Genomic DNA, 19,747 nt, shown 5'->3' with positions numbered 1-19,747 from the left:
GGACGAAAGGTCGTTCAAGTCATGAATCTTTACTGTCCCACTAACCATTCTCTAAATTACAGTTCCTGTTGTCGGTCACTAGTCATTTATTCGGTTGAACTTTACTTATGATGATGTTCCATTCACTAAGTGAGTTTTATGTTTGCGATGTTTAAAGAGTTTAGCTGAAGTTCTTGAATCTTTTTTATCACGATATTGGAAAACGAAATCGTTGGTGCGTTTTTCTACCTCTTTGATATTACTTGGATTCACAGATGTGATAGAAGTCTGGATAGTTCAGACGAACTTTTCTGTTAAACTATGAGACTAAGAGTTTCGTGGATCTGTGAATCGATGACGGCATCCAATTTAAGTAAGCCAGCTGTTAAACTTTTCCTGTGAAATCTGTATGTGGTTTCATTTTAGGCACTTAGTGCTCACTAGTGAAATCGTAAGCACCTAACTCTAAATTCGCTTCTGGACCATGGCGGTGGATTGACAATTAAATTTTAGAGGCTGGTAGTATACCAAGCCCATATAGGTTATTCTAACCTCTGAACAAACCAATCTATTCATTCTCTTCAAGTCACCACTTTATCTTGTCACGTATCCGCTTATCAGGTCTGACGTTTTTTATACGATTGTATGTGTGTTAATTATTTACCCTATTCATTGTGTTTCTATGAACAACGAGACACGCTCCAAACTCTAATGTAAATCCAGGCATCATTCATAAGTCCCAAGGACTAACTCAAAAAAGGGAAAATATAGCCAAATAGAAAATGAGGCGTTCGCTTTGTTATCTCCCGTCCGTCGTTCTCGCAAGCTTGTGCATGGCCGAAATTTTACGCTGTAAACATAACACAGCCCCTAGCTTGCTTTTTCACCCTAAGTCTTGGGTACTGGCACACACTAAGAACCTGATACAGAGATGTGCTCTAATGTGACTACGATATGATTTCGAAATACGATACCATCAAACGGAATGATTTTGACAGACAGATATGCTGCTCTGAATGGTAAGTGAGCACTTGACAGAAGCCGAATAATCAATAGCCCTTACGCCATCTACAAAGAATCGTGCATCAAATCACTTGTCCAGCACCATAGTTTGAGATAACAGATCGAGGCATTTCATAGAATCTTGCCACCGTCATACGATGGGTCACCAGATCATCCATAATGAAATGAACCTTTAGGTAAATGCTTTTTAAACATACGGGTAAGAGAACGGAATAAATACTACGAATTGTGCCATCCTTAATGACGCAGCCCCCAATAAACTAATACCACTGTAATCCATAGTAAATCGAATAAAATATTACTCACTCTTCCATGATGCTGCAGAAATACTTTGAAATTCAAGAAAATCCCCTAGAATTCCAAGTTAGTACACCAGTATTGGCTCGTGACTGCCGGATCACTATGACTTTACGGTTGACTCATATATATATATATATATATATATATATATATATATATATATATATATATATATGCAAGAAGAGTATTGTATGGAAGAACCAGTTGATCAGATATTACAATTAACCACATAGGAGAAATACTGCTAAGCCAGCTCAAACGTTAAAATACCATCGCATATCTTTAGCGTGACAAACCCAGAAAGATCAACATCTCAAGCGCCTGAGCACGATATACGAACACGAAGATGCGAAAAACTCTACCCAGTATATTTTCAATAACATTTGAACCATAGTAACCACGTTTTTGTTAGAATTGTGTGATTACTTTGATTTATCAAAGAATTACCGCCGAAATAATTGATGGTTGGTTTATTGTGATGACTTCTACACATTCGGCTGAAAATAAACAACATAAAACTGAAACCCAATAAAGCACAAGTTACCAGGTTTTTTCTAGAAATAGATTAGCTCACTTAAATTAGAAATAATAAATATGGTACTGATTTAAAATCGATATATTTGTCAGTTTAACGGGAAGATTTTGAAGAATGACTTGAATATTATATACTGTTTAATCAGTTGCTTATTTTGATAAGAAGAATTCACTTGAAATCTATAACTATTGACTATGAAGTTTATATTTCATGTAATACTGGTAAGTGTAAGTAGTCATTGAAATTCTATGAAACATTTGCTCTGTATTTCAATTGCAATCCCTAGAATAACTCATTTCTGGTTAGTGTCATACTTCGTCATAAGAGACAGAGTGGTTGTCATGACAAGAGTAGGTACTGATATTTCATATAACTATTGACAGATGTTCGGCATCCATATGGGAACAAATCAACAGAGATAATATAGTATCTGAAATAATAGTAAAAATCTAAGTAGGAATATTTCATGGACCTCATTGTTATTGTGTAGCGTATGTCTCGGTGCTCCTTTTTACCAATGTTTATGTGTTCAAATACATAATAAATACAGATGGCAAAACTTATGAGGAATGGTGAGACTGGGAAACCCTTGCCAACCTCACTGCTTGAATGGAACAGTGGAGAGAGGTGATTGTATGTCCTCACTCTGCCTGAGGTGTATGTATATAGGGCTTCTAAGATGTTAATAAACTTCTCAGACACACTCTTCTTCAATAGACAATCCCACAGAACAGTCCTGTGCATCGAATCGAAGGCAGCCCTAACGTTAAGAAACACTAAAATTATTGACTTGGTATTGTTTATTGGAATCTTGGTGTTTAAGACTGAGAGTGATCAGTCTCTTATTGGCCTATGTGCATACCGTGTGGATTGCCCCGATATTGCCTTAATTCACAAGCATTATAGACAAACATGGATAGTGGCTAGCATAGGAATCCAGGATGCGCGTTTCGTCCTGTTTGGAACTCGTCACCTGTATGTACCTGCATCTCAGAGTTGATGTTCATTCCGGGACTCGAACACAGTGCCATTCGCTTCAAATGTCATCGCCTTATCCACTTGGTTACTGAGTCCTAATAGCCACTTCCTTGTGCGATAGGGCGAAGTTTAAATTCGCGTGGTATTGTTTAACTGAATCTTCCCGCTATACGTAGTTGCAGAAAGACTGTTTCCGTATTCGTAGTCGTTGGTAACATCCAACTTTCCACCGGTCAGTGAGTCGAGATCATTTAGATAGAATAGGGGTTCCACCACAGGCGAGCTGCTGCATAAAATAAAATACGTAAAACGGAAATAAATGGGAATAAATAAGACAGCATAAAACAAATAAAAATGAATGTTATTACACGATTGTGAGTGAGATTTTTCTGAATGTGAGTTGAAGCAAAAATAATTTTTCCTATAGTAATCAACATTTGGTTTGTGTGTGTGGGCTGTGATAGTGTCCGAGTGCCCAAATCGAAGTGGGTGATCTTCTTGAGGGACCAAACCCTGAGCCTTTGACCTACAGGTCCAACCTATAAGACAGTGGAGCGACGTAAGAAGATGCAGTCTCATGGCAGCCAGTGACTAACAATAGGTTTATATGCCATATGGTTCTTCAGGATCCTGAAGCCCATGTGCACCACTGATCTGAAATCAGGGTTTTCCAACCCCCCTAGGTAGTTCCTCCGTGTCCATTAATCCGGTGAAAGCGCCGGATATTCGCTTTTCGTCACCTCGATTTCGTAAACAAAACCCTCACTGCGAGAAGGCAATGAGTAGGACTTCTATGGCAGTGGCTGTATACGCGAGGCCATATAAGAGGATTTTGATATGGAAAGAGGACTCTTCCTAACCTCGAACGTAACACGATATTTCGGGCTTTAAAAAGGACAAATTTTTAGAATAAAAGTGTAAAATAATATTAGAAGTGAGAAGATTTGGATGATTCACAATGAATACATCACCACTGTTGCGGGTTTGAGCCAACGAATAGTGCAATCGCTCACGGAACTCAAAAAATCCATAGATTTAGATACTAAACGTATAGCGAAATGCAGTAAATTGCACCATCTCAAATAGTCATTCGATAAGTTGACTCGTATATCAGAATGATGTTCTTGTAACGCGACATGGGGTTGTACATTAATGTCAACCGCATCTAATACATGTTTCTGTACATTTGGTGGGTCAATGTTACAGAATAATTTTCACCGGGTATTTCATTTCAACCACCTATGGCTGTCTACATATTGGACATAGTCCTCTTTATCATCTTGAAGAGATCAAGAAGTGCGGTTTGAGCAGAATAATATGAATCCATTTTATTTAGTTTGGTTCTCCTCAGCTATATGCAACGTGTTGTATTTACGTTTATATATATCTTTTGTGAACAGACCACTATTGTGCATGTTAACTTGTCAGATGAAAAAAGCCAATAATGTGGAATTTAGTGCTAGGAATGAAATTCCTAATGAATATTCTGCTTTTACATTTAATACTTACTCAACGAACGGAAAGTCGCCCGGAAATCCTCGAAACTGCAAAAACAGCGAACACTGAAAAATGGTTGCATAATTTGTACCCAGACGCTTCATGTATTCCTGTCATTCGGATCCTAGTAATGCTTTTTTCTGATATACAGTGATGTTAATATGCAAATATGAAATTATCAAACCAAGCAAGGTAGTTCATGAGTCACTGATAGCATTGAAATGGATTACATAATCAAACATAATACGCAAAGAGTATAGATTGATTGTGTGATAACAGGTGTACTAGTTGTGATGAGAATACCAAAGGATTGAATCCATGTTTCATCGTGAGCAATAGATCAATGACTTAAAAAATATAAATACTGAAATAGTATTCATAGAATACCGTTATATCACATAATTAGAAGAGTTCAGATATTTGGACAAATAAGCATATATTTGGAAAAAAAATTGGTGAGAGGAGGTAAAGAGAAATAAACGGTCATTTCAATCACAGGAACATCCAATTCATGACTCTATCATTGACCAAAATTCCACAAGTCAAGATATTAACGTCGTATAGTATTACATACGCAAAATTAAACATACCATAATACTAGAAAGTGAATAGTTCAAATCCTAGATCTTCTACATATAGTAGTCATCAAATGAACAGATAAAAAGGTTTTCAAATTCATTTCCAAGGTGAAACCTATAAAGTTACATCCCAATAACAATAATGAAGGGCAAATGTTGGGATCCATTTATGGACCAATATTATGAGTATATTTTTATCGTATAATTGTTATGTAACTAAACTGTTCATATTCATCTCCCTCTTATTATGAGCTTTATTTTGACCTATGAACTATTATTATACGGTTTACCATTCATGAATTATTCCCTGTCTGTTAATCGCTACCTCCCTCATTCACAGTCACATCCGGCTAATTCTTGTACAAATGTTGTTTTATATTTTGTTGGTGCGTTGTGGTCGGTTTGATTGGTATATAAACTCAGTATGCTTGAAATATAATGATTCATATCTCAGACGCTGAGACTTACGTTCTGGACTCAACTGGCTGGGCTAGACAGGGAAGCAGGACTCTAGGTCGCTCGCACGTGTTTGTGCGTCATTGGTTCAATCGATAATTCGATGCCGTCTAATCTGCAGCCACAGTCATAACAATTGGCGACGAGGATGGAATATGAAGTGTGCACACATATACGCTCACATAAAACAGTCAAGACTGATAAGCGAATAATTAACAAGGTCAAAATATGACTCAAGTAGAATGAATAGATTGGGCTGTCCGAACGTTAGAATAAAGTATATGGGCTTAACATAGTGACTGACACTACATAGCCAACCCCCTTGTAGAAAATAGCACATTTAAAAAATGTGTTTTCGAAAATAACACTGAAGTGATATGAAGTTAACGTTAATAATAAGTAGCGAAAAAATATTGTACAACACTCGATAACGTACAGTGTCACATGAGGGATGAGTGTATTATATGAAAATGTCATACTTATGTAAAGGAATACATGAATATCGCAAAGGCGCGGACAAAAATGGAAACGTTAGCATGCGAATATGAGCAAATTAATGAGCGTACAAAAAATTAACATGTACTAATGCTATGACTGTCTGAACGATAAAATAACACGTTTGTATGAGCGATTCAAAACATCGTGAAAATAGTGATAAATTGTTTGTGGGTATGACAGCGAAACAAATCGTGAAAATAAGTAGAGTAGAATACGACAGAAATTGGTCTGTGATGCCGACAGAATAGCGAAATATGCTAAATATATGTTCTGTTGAGTCGCAGTAGAATAAATAGCATCGACTAGCGATGAGTGAATTCGAATTTAAATGCGTAGTTCCCGTTCGTAGGATAATAATAATAGTTAAGTCGTGAAATGATAACTGCATTGACGGATGATATTCGTTGCTGTACTGCAATTGATAATAATCATAACATATGAAGTCAGTGTACGTTGTCGTCTGCGTTATGACAGATGCATTGAGTTATCGTTAAATATGTATTAGTAGAATGACCAGAGGAACAGAATAGTGACTGAGTAGACGAGGTACGTAGAGTCGTATTCCTTTTTGGTCATGAAGCCTGGAGTGGTTTGTGTGGTTTGAGGGAGATGCGGTCGAAGTTGATAAGTTAATTTCTCATCCGCTTACCGAACTGGAAAATAACTGCAGAACATATGAAGGTGTCTATAAAAGCCTCTATGAATCCTTTACGAGCAGCAATGTAAGCGAAGCAGTCATTCATGATCCGCCCAGTGATCCAGAAATGTCCATTTCAGAGACATGCCCTGTCGTGGGCTCAAATCCCATTGAGTCTGAAACACCATGCACAAACACTGACTTGTCCAGCTCACAGACAGACGACGTCTTATTAAATGCTCATGAAATTATTGCAGTACCCGCCCATGAAGAGACAGAAGATGAATCAAGCAGCATAATGGAGACAGTCCCATCAAATGGAGCTCATCGTTCCACAACAAAAGTTTCTGATCAATGTATTTATTGGAGTTCTCTAGTTCTATCAAATATAAGTTATCCGAATGACTCCTATGCTTTTGATCACATATACAAAAATGAGAAAAATTTGTCGGATGCATCAAACGGTGATCAAGAACCTAATGAAATTTTGATAGATGCTGTTTATTCTAGTGATCTATTATGCAATTTTGAAGAGATCTGATGAAAATGACCTCATATCTAGTGTCGCTGATCCTCATCATCTAGTCAGTTCTAGTGAACTCTCTACTCAATGCGGGCAATATGCTTTAAACAGAGTCAAACTAACTGCAACTTGGGTATATGAGGACCTAACATTATTTCGCGAGGGAGGATGAACCCGGAAATTTTAAATCCGGATACTAACTCCGGATCTTCAAAAAAGGGGAGGTGTTGTATCCCGATAAGAATAATGATTGGTAATTTTTGGGATCCATTTATGGACCAATATTATGAGTATAACTCAGCTTGGAGTCCCTCCGGGGGCTACTGCCGGTCCCAAGCCCGGATAAAAGAGGAGGGTTGGGCATGGGGTTAACGTCCCCATCTCGTAGAAAACTAACTCGCTAAAAAAACGCTAACCAGAAAAAATTATTCAAATCTTTTAAACTCTGCCCTGGGAGTCAGAAGATCTTCATTTAGAAGAATTATGACGCCTCATGATGAAAGCCGAATCCCTTCGGAAGTTACGAGGCCGATGCCCCTTCTGACAACCAGAGCGACCATTTATTTAGGTACATGGAATGTTCGTACAATGTGGGACACTGGGAGAGCCTTCCAAATTGCTGCAGAAATGAGAAGATACAACCTAGAGGTACTTGGGATCAGTGAAACACATTGGACACAAGTTGGACAACAACGACTAACTACAGGAGAGCTCCTGTTATACTCCGGCCATGAAGAAGAAAATGCTCCACATACACAAGGAGTTGCATTGATGCTGCCTAAACAAGCGCAAAATGCGCTTACAGGATGGGAATCTCATGGACCAAGGATCATCAAGGCCTCCTTCAAAACAAAGAAAGAGGGCATTTCAATGAACATCATCCAATGCTATGCGCCTACCAACGACTACAATGAAGAGGCTAAAGATCAATTCTACAATAGGCTGCAGTCAATCGTCGAGAAGTGCCCAACAAAGGACCTGACAATGCTGATGGGAGATTTCAATGACAAGGTTGGAACGGACAACACTGGATATGAAGACATCATGGGACGACACGGACTGAGAGAAAGAAACGAAAATGGTGAGAGATTTGCAAACCTATGTGCCTTCAATAAACTGGTCATAGGCGGCACCATATTCCCACATAAACGCATACGCAAAACCACATGGACTTCACCGGATCACACCACGCAAAACCAAATCGACCATATTTGCATCAATAAAACGTTCAGGAGGACGATGGAGGACGTGAGAACCAAGAGAGAAGCTGATATAGCATCAGATCATCACTTGCTGGTCGCCAAGATGAAAATGAAACTCAAGAAGCACTGGGCAACGGGGAGGACAATATCATAAAAGTTCAATACAGCCTTTCTTCAGGATACTAACAAACTCAACAAATTCAAGATAGTCCTCAGCAACAAGTTCCAGGCCTTTCATGATCTACTCAATGGAGAAGGAACTACTGTGGAGAGCAACTGGAAGGGGATCAAAGAGGCAATCACTTCAACATGTCATGAGGTCCTGGGCCACAAGAAGCACCATCACAAGGAATGGATCACCGTTGATACACTGGATAATATTCAAGAAAGGAGGAACAAGAAAGCAGCAATCAATACCAGTCGAACAAGAGCAGAGAGAGCCAAGGCACAAGCTGAATACACGGAAATAAACAAACAGGTGAAGAGGAGCATCAGAACCGACAAACGTAAATATGTGGAAGATTTAGCAACGACGGCGGAAAAGGCTGCAAGAGAAGGAAACATGAGACAATTGTATGACACGACAAAGAAACTCTCTGGGAGTCGCCGCAAACCAGAACGACCAGTGAAAAGCAAGGAAGGCAAGGTAATCACCAACATTGAAGAGCAACAAAACAGGTGGGTAGAACACTTCAAAGAACTGTTGAATCGACCAGCTCCACTGAACCCACCCAACATCGAAGCAGCATCCACGGACCTCCCAATCAATGTTGGCCCACCAACAATTGAAGAAATCAGCATGGCCATCAGACAAATCAAGAGTGGCAAAGCAGCAGGACCGGACAACATCCCAGCAGAGGCACTAAAAGCAGACGTAGCGGTAACTGCAAGGATACTCCACATTCTCTTCAATAAGATTTGGGATGAGGAACAAGTACCAACAGACTGGAAAGAAGGACTCCTGATCAAAATACCGAAGAAAGGCGATCTCAGCAAGTGTGATAACTACAGGGGCATCACTCTTCTCTCAATACCGGGAAAAGTCTTCAACAGGGTATTGTTAAACAGGATGAAGGACTGCGTACACGCCCAACTTCGTGACCAACAGGCAGGATTCCGTAAGGATAGATCGTGTACAGACCAAATTTCAACTCTACGGATCATTGTGGAACAATCAATTGAATGGAATTCATCAGTCTACATCAACTTCATTGACTACGAAAAGGCATTTGATAGCGTGGACAGAACAACACTATGGAAACTTCTTCGACACTACGGCGTGCCTCAGAAGATAGTCAATATCATACACAGTTCATATGTTGGATTACACTGCAAAGTCGTGCATGGAGGACAGTTGACAAAGTCGTTCGAAGTGAAGACCGGTGTTAGGCAGAATGCTTACTCTCACTCTTTCTCTTTCTCCTGGTGATCGACTGGATCATGAAGACGTCAACAGCAGCCTCAGCAGCAGTAGGTCTCAATATACACAAAGGGAAAAGCAGGATTCTCCGATACAACACAGAATGCACCAATCCAATCACAATTGACGGAGAAGATTTGGAAGATGTAAAAACCTTTACATATCTGGGCAGCATCATTGATGAACAGGGTGGATCTGATGCAGATGTTAAGGCGCAGATCGGAAAAGCAAGAGCAGCATATTTACAACTGAGGAACATCTGGAACTCAAAGCAACTGTCAACCAACACCAAGGTCGGGATTTTCAACATAAATGTCAAGACAGTTCTATTATAAGGAGCAGAAACCTGGAGAACTACGAAAGCCATCATCCAGCAGATACAGGTGTTTATTAACAGTTGTCTACGCAAAATACTTCAGATCCGTTGGCCAGACACTATTAGCAACAACGTACTGTGGGAGAGGACAAACCAGATCCCAGCGGAGGAAGGAATCAGGAAGAAGCACTGGAAGTGGATAGGACACACATTGAGGAAAGCACCCAACTGCGTCACAAGACAAACCCTCACATGGAATCCTCAAGGCCAAAGGAGGAGAAGAGGAAGACCAAAGAACACATTACGCCGAGAAATGGAAATAGACATGAGAAAAATGAACAAGAATTGGATGGAACTAGAAAAGAAGGCCCAGGACAGAGTGGGTTGGAGAATGCTGGTCGGCGGCCTATGCTCCATTGGGAGTAACAGGCGTAAGTAAGTAATTATGAGTATATTTTTATCGTATAGTTTTTATGTAACTAAACTGTTCATATTCATCTCCCTCTTATTATGAACTTTATTTTGACCTATGAACTATTATTATACGGTTTACCATTCATGAATTATTCCCTGTCTGTTAATCGCTACCTCCCTCATTCACAGTCACATCCGGCTAATTCTTGTACAAATGTTGTTTTATATTTTGTTGGTGCGTTGTGGTCGGTTTGATTGGTATATAAACTCAGTATGCTTGAAATATAATGATTCATATCTCAGACGCTGAGACTTACGTTCTGGACTCAACTGGCTGGGCTAGACAGGGAAGCAGGACTCTAGGTCGCTCGCACGTGTTTGTGCGTCATTGGTTCAATCGATAATTCGCTGCCGTCTAATCTGCAGTCACAGTTATAACACATTCATAAATACTCTGCACTCATATGCCCTTGTATGTCCGAGTTTGTTGTGCCCGCCCTCCTTCGGGAAATGTTCTCACACGGGCACGCGTACACAGCCTCTGTCAGGGATGTCTTACTCATTGCCTTCTCGCGGCAGGAGTGTTGTTTACGAAAATGAGAGGACGAAAAGCGAATGTCCGGTGATAACCATAGAGGTATTAGTTTAACTAATATAGTATCTAAAGTACTAGCCTCGATAATTATCAGACGCCTAACAAAAACTCATGAGCCAGAAACACGATAAAATCAAGCAAGTTTCAGACCTGGCCGTGGCTGCATCGACCACATATTCACCATTCTTCAGGTTCTAGAACATAGGCATACTTATCGGAGTCCGACAATGGTGGTCTTTCTTGACTTAAAAGCAGCATTTGACTCGGTAGACCGCGAGATTCTGTGGCAGTGTCTGTCATTGAAAGGCGTACCTCAGAAGTACATAAACTTTGTGAAGGCTCTTTACTCGAACACTACCAGTCGAGTTAGAGCTTATGGCGAACTGTCATCTGTTTCTGTAACCTCAAGTGGTGTCCGGAAGGGCTGTCAGTTATTTATATTTTCGTTTAACTTCATCATAGACCTACTGATGGAAATAACGTTCTCGTCGACTGAATCTTTGGGCATTGATCTACCAGGCGGTCCACTTATTGACTTGGAATACGCAGATGATATAGTCCTTTTTGGTGAAGACGCTGATCAAGTGCAGTCTTTTCGTAGCACTGAGTAACAATGCCAGGATGTTTGGGATGCGATCCTCCACCTCTAAATGCAAGTTGTTGCTTCAGGACTGGTCTGAGTCAACACCCGAACTAAGGATAAGGAGTGAAGTACTTCTAGGTCTACAGAGTGCTTATTCTACCCTCGTACAACACTCGATAACGCCTTTCAATGACAGACGCTGCCACAGAATCTCGCGGTCTACCGAGTCAAATGCTGCTTTTAAGTCACGAAAGACCACCATTGTCGGACTCCGATAAGTATGCCTATGTTCTAGAACCTGAAGAATGGTGAATATGTGGTCGATGCAGCCACGGCCAGGTCTGAAACTAGCTTGATTTTATCGTGTTTCCGGCTCATGAGTTTTTGTTAGGCGTCTGATAATTATCGAGGCTAGTATTTTAGATACTATATTAGTTAAACTAATACCTCTATGGTTGTCACAAGATGATTTTAACCCTCTCTTATATATTGGGACGATAAGTGATTGTGACCAGTCAGATGGAATAACGTCTAACTCCCAGATCTTAGCTAAAATATTAGTCAACCTAATCTCTAAAATTGGACCATCATCCTTAAAGACCTCTGGAGCCAATCCATCTGCCCTTCCTCGTTTCAGATTAACTATAGCCTTTTGAACTTCTGCTAGAGTTGGGAGACCTACTTCATTGTTCCATTCACACTGTCTGGGAATGGAGGGTAGTTGTAGAGTAGCTGAAGGCCAGCTGAAATAGTCTTTAAAGTGTTCTGACCATCTTTCTAAACGTCTGGGTTGAGGGCAGATAAATGTCTTCTTTTCCTGAGATCGTCTCACTTACACTTGACTTATTAATTCCAATTCCTTTCATTAGTCTGAAAAGCTGTCTTGTGTTACCTACAGTCGCTGCCTTTTCCATCTCTTTTGCTTTCGTTGCGCACCACAGCTCACGGTCGTTCCTTACACTTTTGGTTAACCTAGATCTGATTTGTTGTCGCTCTTCATCGTGTTCAGAGCCTGATGGGATGAGTTTACGGGAATCCATCAGTGCAATAGACTTAAAAGTCCTTTGGTTTTTTGTGACTGTTTGGTTTAAATCATTAATAGATGTCGCTGCTTGTTGCACAGCTGTTCTTTCCAAGCATCATCTGGGTCAGCCTCGTTTTCAGAACTACCTAAATGTGACCTCAGTTGTTGCAGGAACCAACTTTTGGTTTACTCATTACTCAATTCAATCCTTATGAGTCTTCTTCTGCATCCAGTGAGGTGCATGCAGATGCGTGCCCGTATTAGAGCATGACCGGAGTCCAAACAGGTATTCCAGAACAAGCGACAGTTTCCTATCGACCCTCTCCAACGATGACTGATGGCAACATAGTCTCTTTGAATCCATCGTTGATTTGATGTAGGTGGTCGCCATGTTAGACGATGTCTCTCCTTATGCTTAAAATTAGTGCTTGCTGAAAAAATTAACGGTTGTCTGAGCACAACTGCAGCAGATGATCACCATTATCTGTTCGCTGTGCTGAGATACTAAAACACCCACCTAAGAGTTTTTCTGTTTGGTTTAAGCTACCTACTTGGAAATTCGAGTCACCCGCTACAAGTACTATGTCTGAGCGCTTAGCTTTATGAAGTTCAGAGAGCTTTCTGCAAAAGTCACTTTTCACTTCATCCATGTTGCAGTCAGTGGAAGCGTAGGCAGAAACGATGAAAAGGCAACGACATGTGTCCCTATCCTTCCGAATTCTTACGAAGCCGTTTATCCAAACAGCACATAGACGACTGTTAACGGGGATCCACTCTAATAGTGCTTTTTCTACCCTCGTGCTATGCCTACACCCGTCAGTTGTCTAGTGTAATAAAATGTCTGACTATTTTTCAAAACTAATTCAAATGAAACCAGTGTTTCAATACCGATTGACACCTGATCCGTTCATAGAAACTTTGAGTATTGCATTTAACTAAATAGCAATTTCGTACAAATAGTTGTCTGCAACCAATGCTCATCTATACTTTTCGGTGGGATGGTAGCTAGTCCTGAACCTAGCTCGGTTTGATTTTTAGTTGTAACAGAAGCTGCAACCAATTTGCAGATACTGATCCTTTGACAACGACGAATTTGCCGGCCACTGAAAAGTAAGGTAAGTTTAGCGCAAACAGAACATGATCTGAGTTCAGGTAGGTACTCCAAAAGGAGAGACAGTCTTGTGCACAATCACGCTAACGGTGGCTGATCGCGATGTGATCAACCTGAGTCCAGGTTCAAAATGCAGGGGAAGGACGCCAGGTAGCACATCGGCGATGACTGTGTTAGTAGAAACAAGTTGTAGTCTGCGCACAGTCACAGTAGACGGTCACCGTTATCTGACCTGTGACCAGCAAGTCCCCATTGGCCACTTAAACGACTCTTTACTGTGCCTAGACGCCCGACCTAAGTATTCAGATCTCCGGATATCTATCGAACGTACTTTCTGTAGAACTGTTAACTGGTAATAAAACTCATTCTTGATTGCATCTGGGCTGCAATCCGTCGAAACATAGGCGATGACGAAAATACATCGTTCCTCACACCGATTTCTTCTTACTTTGATCGAACTTTCTAACCTAACATCACATAACCGACTGTTCATGGGGATCCAATCAATCAGTAATGCCCCAGCTCTAGAAATTAGTGCGACAATAACGCCAGTAAAACCAGACGAAGATGCCAAAGGGTCCCCGGATAAACGCACATAAAACAAGCTTTTCGAGGCGATAGATGGAGAGCGAATGCGTTGTACCTCACTAACACTGAATACGGGTCTCGGATAGACAATGGACGTCGATATTAAAACTTTCTAAAGACACAGCCAGCCCTATCTGTTATCCGATCTGCGTTAGTCTGCGAAGTAGGTGGTTCTCTTGGGGACCACACCCGGAGTCTTAGACCTAAAGGTCCAACCTATAAGACAGTGGAGCAACGTAAGGAGATGCAGTCTCATGACAGCCGGTGACCAATAATAGGTTTATATGCCATTTGGTTCTTCAGGATCCTGGAGCCCATGTGCACCATTGGTTTGAAACCAGGGTTTTCCAACCAACTCCCCAGGTAGGTCTTCCGTGTTCATCAATCCGGTTAAACAGCCAGATATTCGCTTTTCGTCCTCTCAATCGCGTAAACAACACCTGCACCGCGAGAAGGCAGTGAGTAGAACTTTCCTGGCAGGGGTTGTATATGAGTGACCATGTAAGAGCATTTCGAGAAGGAGAGCGGACTCCCCACCCTCGGCCGTACCAGGGCATTTGGGGGTCAGTTGTCCCAGGGAAACACACTGCTGTAATGATTCTACTCTTGGGCATTCAATCAGTGCTTTCAGTCTTACCGTTCTCCAACCAATCTGCCTGGTGTGATTGGACCTAAAGAAACGCCTTCCAACCAATATAACTCGGTCGAGTCACAACAAACAGGACCGACCTCCATGTCAAGAACGAACAAAATAGCTGCGGTATACAGATCTTCACGAGTCATCAACTCTTGAAATCTAATACCTGAAGAAATGATTTCGCCGACCTTCTATCCTCAATAAACAGATCTTAATCTTACGATAATCTAACTAGTCATAATGTTCAAAACAGAGTTCTTAATCAGTGTTAGAAAGTGAGACTAGAATTTAAGGTAAGATACTAGAACCATGGTTTTCATTACGAACTGACATCAGCTATAACGCGAGAATACTTTGTAGTCATATGAATGGATTCTACGCAAAAGGTCCTAGAGATACTACATTAAATCTAATTGGTTTGCCCATGAAGTTTAGTTTAACCCTACAAGCGACCTAAAGTCTGTATAAGACCAAGTGACTCACCAACAATAAATCCGTTAGTTTTTACTGAGAATAGAAGGCGTAATAACCACAAAACATATCTAAAGTGTCTAAATTCACACTAAAGCAGAACAACTATGTACCTGATAAATAAACAATTTAAAGTACAGTATTAGCTATGAGTTCTGTTTACTCAAAGTGAAAACTGTCACAATTAATCTTGTGAAGGCCGGATGAATTCAATGGGTTCCTCGTAATATTTTGCATAGAAATAACTCACTAAAGTGGTATACAGCACCGTCATTAATAGTACTCCCAAAACTCCTTTATGATCATTCCTCAATTCAGTGGCGGACATCATAGATTCACGATCAGAATGCTTCGCCCAGAACTCATTTAACGTTCGGTTGTGTTGTTTTACATAGAATGATTTAAAACTGTCTGTGCTTCTGTCTTTTACAGAGTCAATTGTGTAACCGTCCTTAGAGAAGTGATGCACACCGCTGCCTATCGTATGAATTAGGCCACGGTCATATTCACTCCGTTTAACAGGATTTCCAAGGATTTCATAAGCTTTTGTCAACTCATGAAACTTTTCTCTAGAGTTAGGATCATCAGTCACATCAGGATGGTATATTTTTGACAGTCGATAGAAGGCTTCTTTGATATCTTGGTGAGTCGCATTGCTTGAGAGCCCGAAAACACTATACAATGAGTCAACTTTTGAGGAGAATACAGCTGATAATCTGTGATTGATACTGGTAGATACGAGTGAAGGAAATTTCGTAGCTAAATGAAACTAAAGTTGGCGAGATGAAAAGTTCACAAACAAAACGTTACCATTTAAGTTACCCGCTACGGTTTAAATAGTCCAAATCGTTCTGGACGGAATAGAAGAAGCTTTCGCTTAACGGGCTTCCATGTCTAGTAGCAGTGGATCACCGATACCTCCAGACAGGAACTTAGGTATATTATCGATAAAAGAGAAGAATGAAAAAAGCTGTTGAACCACAGTAAGATACTGTCCTTAGTCTTTAAGAATATGTCAAGTTTTCTACTAAAGGACTCCTGGGAAGTCGCTTGGACTAACTCAGACGGCAGCGAATTTCAGTATCTGACCGCTCTGTCGCGCTGTATTTCCAGTTTCCGGGTGATGCCCCTAAGTTTTGTGTTAGGATTAAGCTTAAGTAGGTGTCTAAGAGGATGTCCAGAAGTGTTTAGGATGCTGTAAGCCACTAGAATATCACTTCTAAGACGCCCTTACTATAACGGGTAAAAGTTCAGTGATTGGAGGCAATCTTCATAAGGCATAAATTTGAGTCCATGAACTGATTTCGTGACTCATTGGACATGGATCCATTGGAGATGTTCCAATTTTGAAGTGAGAGAGGAAATTCTATATTTCCATGCTATAAGTGGGGTTGAGTAAAGATATTAAAAATGAAATAAGAAATTCTATCGACGGACTGGCCGAAAATGCACTTCAGCGTTGACAGTGCGTGATTTGCTCTGAAGGCACTTTTGTTTCAGCTAGCGTAAGACTTCAGATCATAGGGTATTTACACTTCCAGGTCCTTTTCAACTTGGAATACCGTTAGAGAGGAGCTACACAAGTTGTATCCACAGTCCGTAACATGACTCAGATGGACTACTTTACACTTTGAAGTGTTAGAGTTAAGTACGTTGTTGTCTGCCCGACTTTGAAGTCGAGTCAGATCCTTCCAAAGTACCAGCTTATCATTATGGTTGTAAACTTCTCTCTAGAGTTTCACATTGTCAGAGAAAAGTAGTAAATCCGACGATACCTGCTGTGGAAGATCGTTCATATAAAATGAGAGAAGAAGAGGTCCTATTACCGAACCCTGTGAAACCGCACCAAAACACTCCGTAGCCTGAGAAAAAGAGAAGTTTACCCTGACTTTAAAAATTCACTTATTCAAACATGAAGTAAGCCAGTCAATTATTAGAGACTCGATACCTAATCGTTTGAGTTTGTTGATAAGAAGTATGAATGATCTCATCAAAAGCTCTCGGAAGGTCAAGATGTTTGACGTCAACCTTCCCCTTGAGATCAAGCATGGTTGTCCATCTGCCACCACAGTCAGTAGGTCGGTTATACAAGAGTGACTTTTTCTGAGGTCGTGCTGTTGGGATGAAATAATTTTATAGATAACAAATAATCGTGTATGCCATCATATATCAGGAACTCCATAATTTTTGAGGGTATAGAGAGAACCACCGGTCGGTAGCTTGAAGGTTCGTTGTATCGACCTCGTTTCAGAATTGGTGTGATGTGAGCAAGCTTCCAATTTTCGAGTAATGTGCCTCGGCTTAGCGAGTGTGAGAACATCATGCTAAGCGGTGTTGCCAGGATTGAAGCTGCTTCGCTCAGTATAGCAGAATGAACCATAATCAGGCCAGGAGAAGTGTCTTATTTAGGTGCTGCAGTTTCTGGTACGCCAAGTCATCTCCCATTTTCACTTCTGGAAGTCCTGTGCAGTTTCAGATAAAGCTTCACTCAACATAGTTAGTCTGGGTTGGTTGAAATGTCTGAGCACTGTTCTGCCAGAAGGTTAGCAGTGTCCCCGTCGTTGTTGGTCGGGTTATTTGGACCTAGCAGTTGAGAAACTCCGGTTTTGGCTTGTCGAAGGGAGGCTGCATCACGAAAAAAGCTTTTGAGGTAGGAGACGAATTTATCGGTAAGCTTTATGTGGTACTGAAACTTATCTTCTCTTATTGCATTTATGTGTATGTTTCTTGTTTTTTCAAACTGCCTGTATGCGCCGTTGTCACCAGTTCGTTTGTATTCCGCCCAGCAGTAAATTTTACGGCTTAGCAAACAAAGAGTATGGTTTTTGATGACTGTAAGTTGCTTGTAGATTTCGGAGACCGTTGGCCGAACAGACTAATTTGATGGTGATGATGATGATGATATTACTACTACTACTAGTAGTACTACTGTTACTGCTACTACTACTGCTACTAGTGTGGTATGTGCTACTTATAATGACACAATCAGTTTATGATTTTAGGCGTGAACAGAAGGTCTGGCAGCAGAGAAACAAGAGGATTGAACAGCAAAGAAAGGAAACAGGATGCAATTAGTATGAAAATGCAAGAACAATTAAGTCTAAGTAATAATGATACAATTGGTGGACATTTTGCAAATTAAGCATTTACTTTATGATTGTTAGATTTTGTTAACACGTCCTGTAATTTTGCGCTAAATACATTCGATTGTCCCCACTGGTGTTCTTGTTCACTACACCAGGACTGAAAAGTTGTCATTTAGGAATTTTTCGTTTGAAAATACGCAGTCTAAGGGCGACGGCGTCTGAATGTTTTTACAACGATTTGCCCACTTCATATTTTTGAATAATCTCAAACCTTCAATGAGGTTGAAGAACTGAGCTTCGGTAAATTTTTCACTTCCAATGTATGTGTATTCAGTTAAATTGACTTTAGGAAGGTTGCAGTCTCTTAGAATCGGGATGTGAGTATATCTGAGAAGAGTAGCTCTGGATATTTCGTCCAACATACGATTTTCCTGCTCGTTATCAACAGTGTTCTTCTTGTAGATGACTCCAAACAGACAACCTTACTAAGCACCATACGGATTCATCAAGTTTGATAAACTCTTTGTTGTGCACTTGATGTTTTAGTTCGGTTTTCAATGGTAAAGATAGAAGGTCTTTCAACCCATATTAATCCTTGCAATTTGCAACACTGTGAAGGTCCAATCTCATTTTTAATCTACTAACTGTGGTTTTTGGCTCTCTGAATTAATTTTATAGTATTGGTCATTTATCACACCTCAAAACTGCTGTTTTTGCTTTAATTGAATTTATTTCACTTAAAGTAGTATCCAAGACTATTGTTTTTCACTAAAATAATTTATCAGCTGTGCTTTTTGAGTGCCAAAACAAATAGGGTAATGATATTTTTTCTCGTTCGGTAAATCTTAAAGTACTTTTTGTATCTAAAGTTGTAAAGGCTTTTCTGTCTTTATACATATTAAGTTTTTGTTTTCAGTTAAAGTAACATATAAACCTCGGCTTTTCGTGTTCAGCGTCTATCACCTCTGTTGAGTCGGCTTCCGGAGAACTTCAACGGAGCCTCCAGAGGCCCAAAAGGAGCCGAAGGGTCCTGGCCAATCAGAGTATGATGAAACGTTCCAGAATTCCAACGTGGCGTGCTACTATTGGTCGGTAGCATAATATGTCGTTAACGGATTGGCTGAAATATGATGTTGATTAAATAGACGCCAACATCTATAAATACCCATGATTTTCTGTACAAAAATGAACCTTGGGATAAAGTACTTTTTCTTTTACTTGCATCTTCTCTCTGGAGTTCAAGTGGCTGTGTAGTTCCAGTGTGCGGGTCATCGGAATAGCTTAGGAAATAAATTT

The 19,747-nt window shown here is 40.3% G+C and overlaps 1 protein-coding gene across 1 annotated transcript; it reads right to left on the bottom strand.

The window, feature by feature from the left end:
• Positions 1 to 1,505: 1,505 nt before the first annotated feature.
• Positions 1,506 to 16,216, bottom strand: DNAJC30_2 (DnaJ sub C member 30, mitochondrial). Its single transcript, XM_051208181.1, has 4 exons — positions 16,176 to 16,216; positions 15,616 to 16,134; positions 4,325 to 4,452; positions 1,506 to 3,101 (listed from the first exon to the last, which is right to left on the bottom strand). Exons 1-3 carry the CDS (start codon positions 16,176 to 16,178, stop codon positions 4,426 to 4,428), a joined length of 549 nt encoding a protein of 182 aa, XP_051066145.1. The 5' UTR covers positions 16,179 to 16,216; the 3' UTR covers positions 1,506 to 3,101; positions 4,325 to 4,425.
• Between the last annotated feature and the right edge of the window lie 3,531 nt (positions 16,217 to 19,747).

This window comes from Schistosoma haematobium, chromosome 4 (genome assembly GCF_000699445.3).
Source record: "Schistosoma haematobium chromosome 4, whole genome shotgun sequence".
NCBI lineage: Eukaryota > Metazoa > Platyhelminthes > Trematoda > Strigeidida > Schistosomatidae > Schistosoma > Schistosoma haematobium.
Note: the sequence above shows the minus strand (reverse complement) of the source record. Positions and strands in the feature narration are given on the sequence as shown.

Coding starts and splice junctions, on each gene's coding strand:
- DNAJC30_2 (XM_051208181.1), bottom strand. Junction 4,453..15,615: donor CGGTGCTGTATACCACTTTA/GTGAGTTATTTC, acceptor ACTGTATATCAG/AAAAAAGCATTACTAGGATC.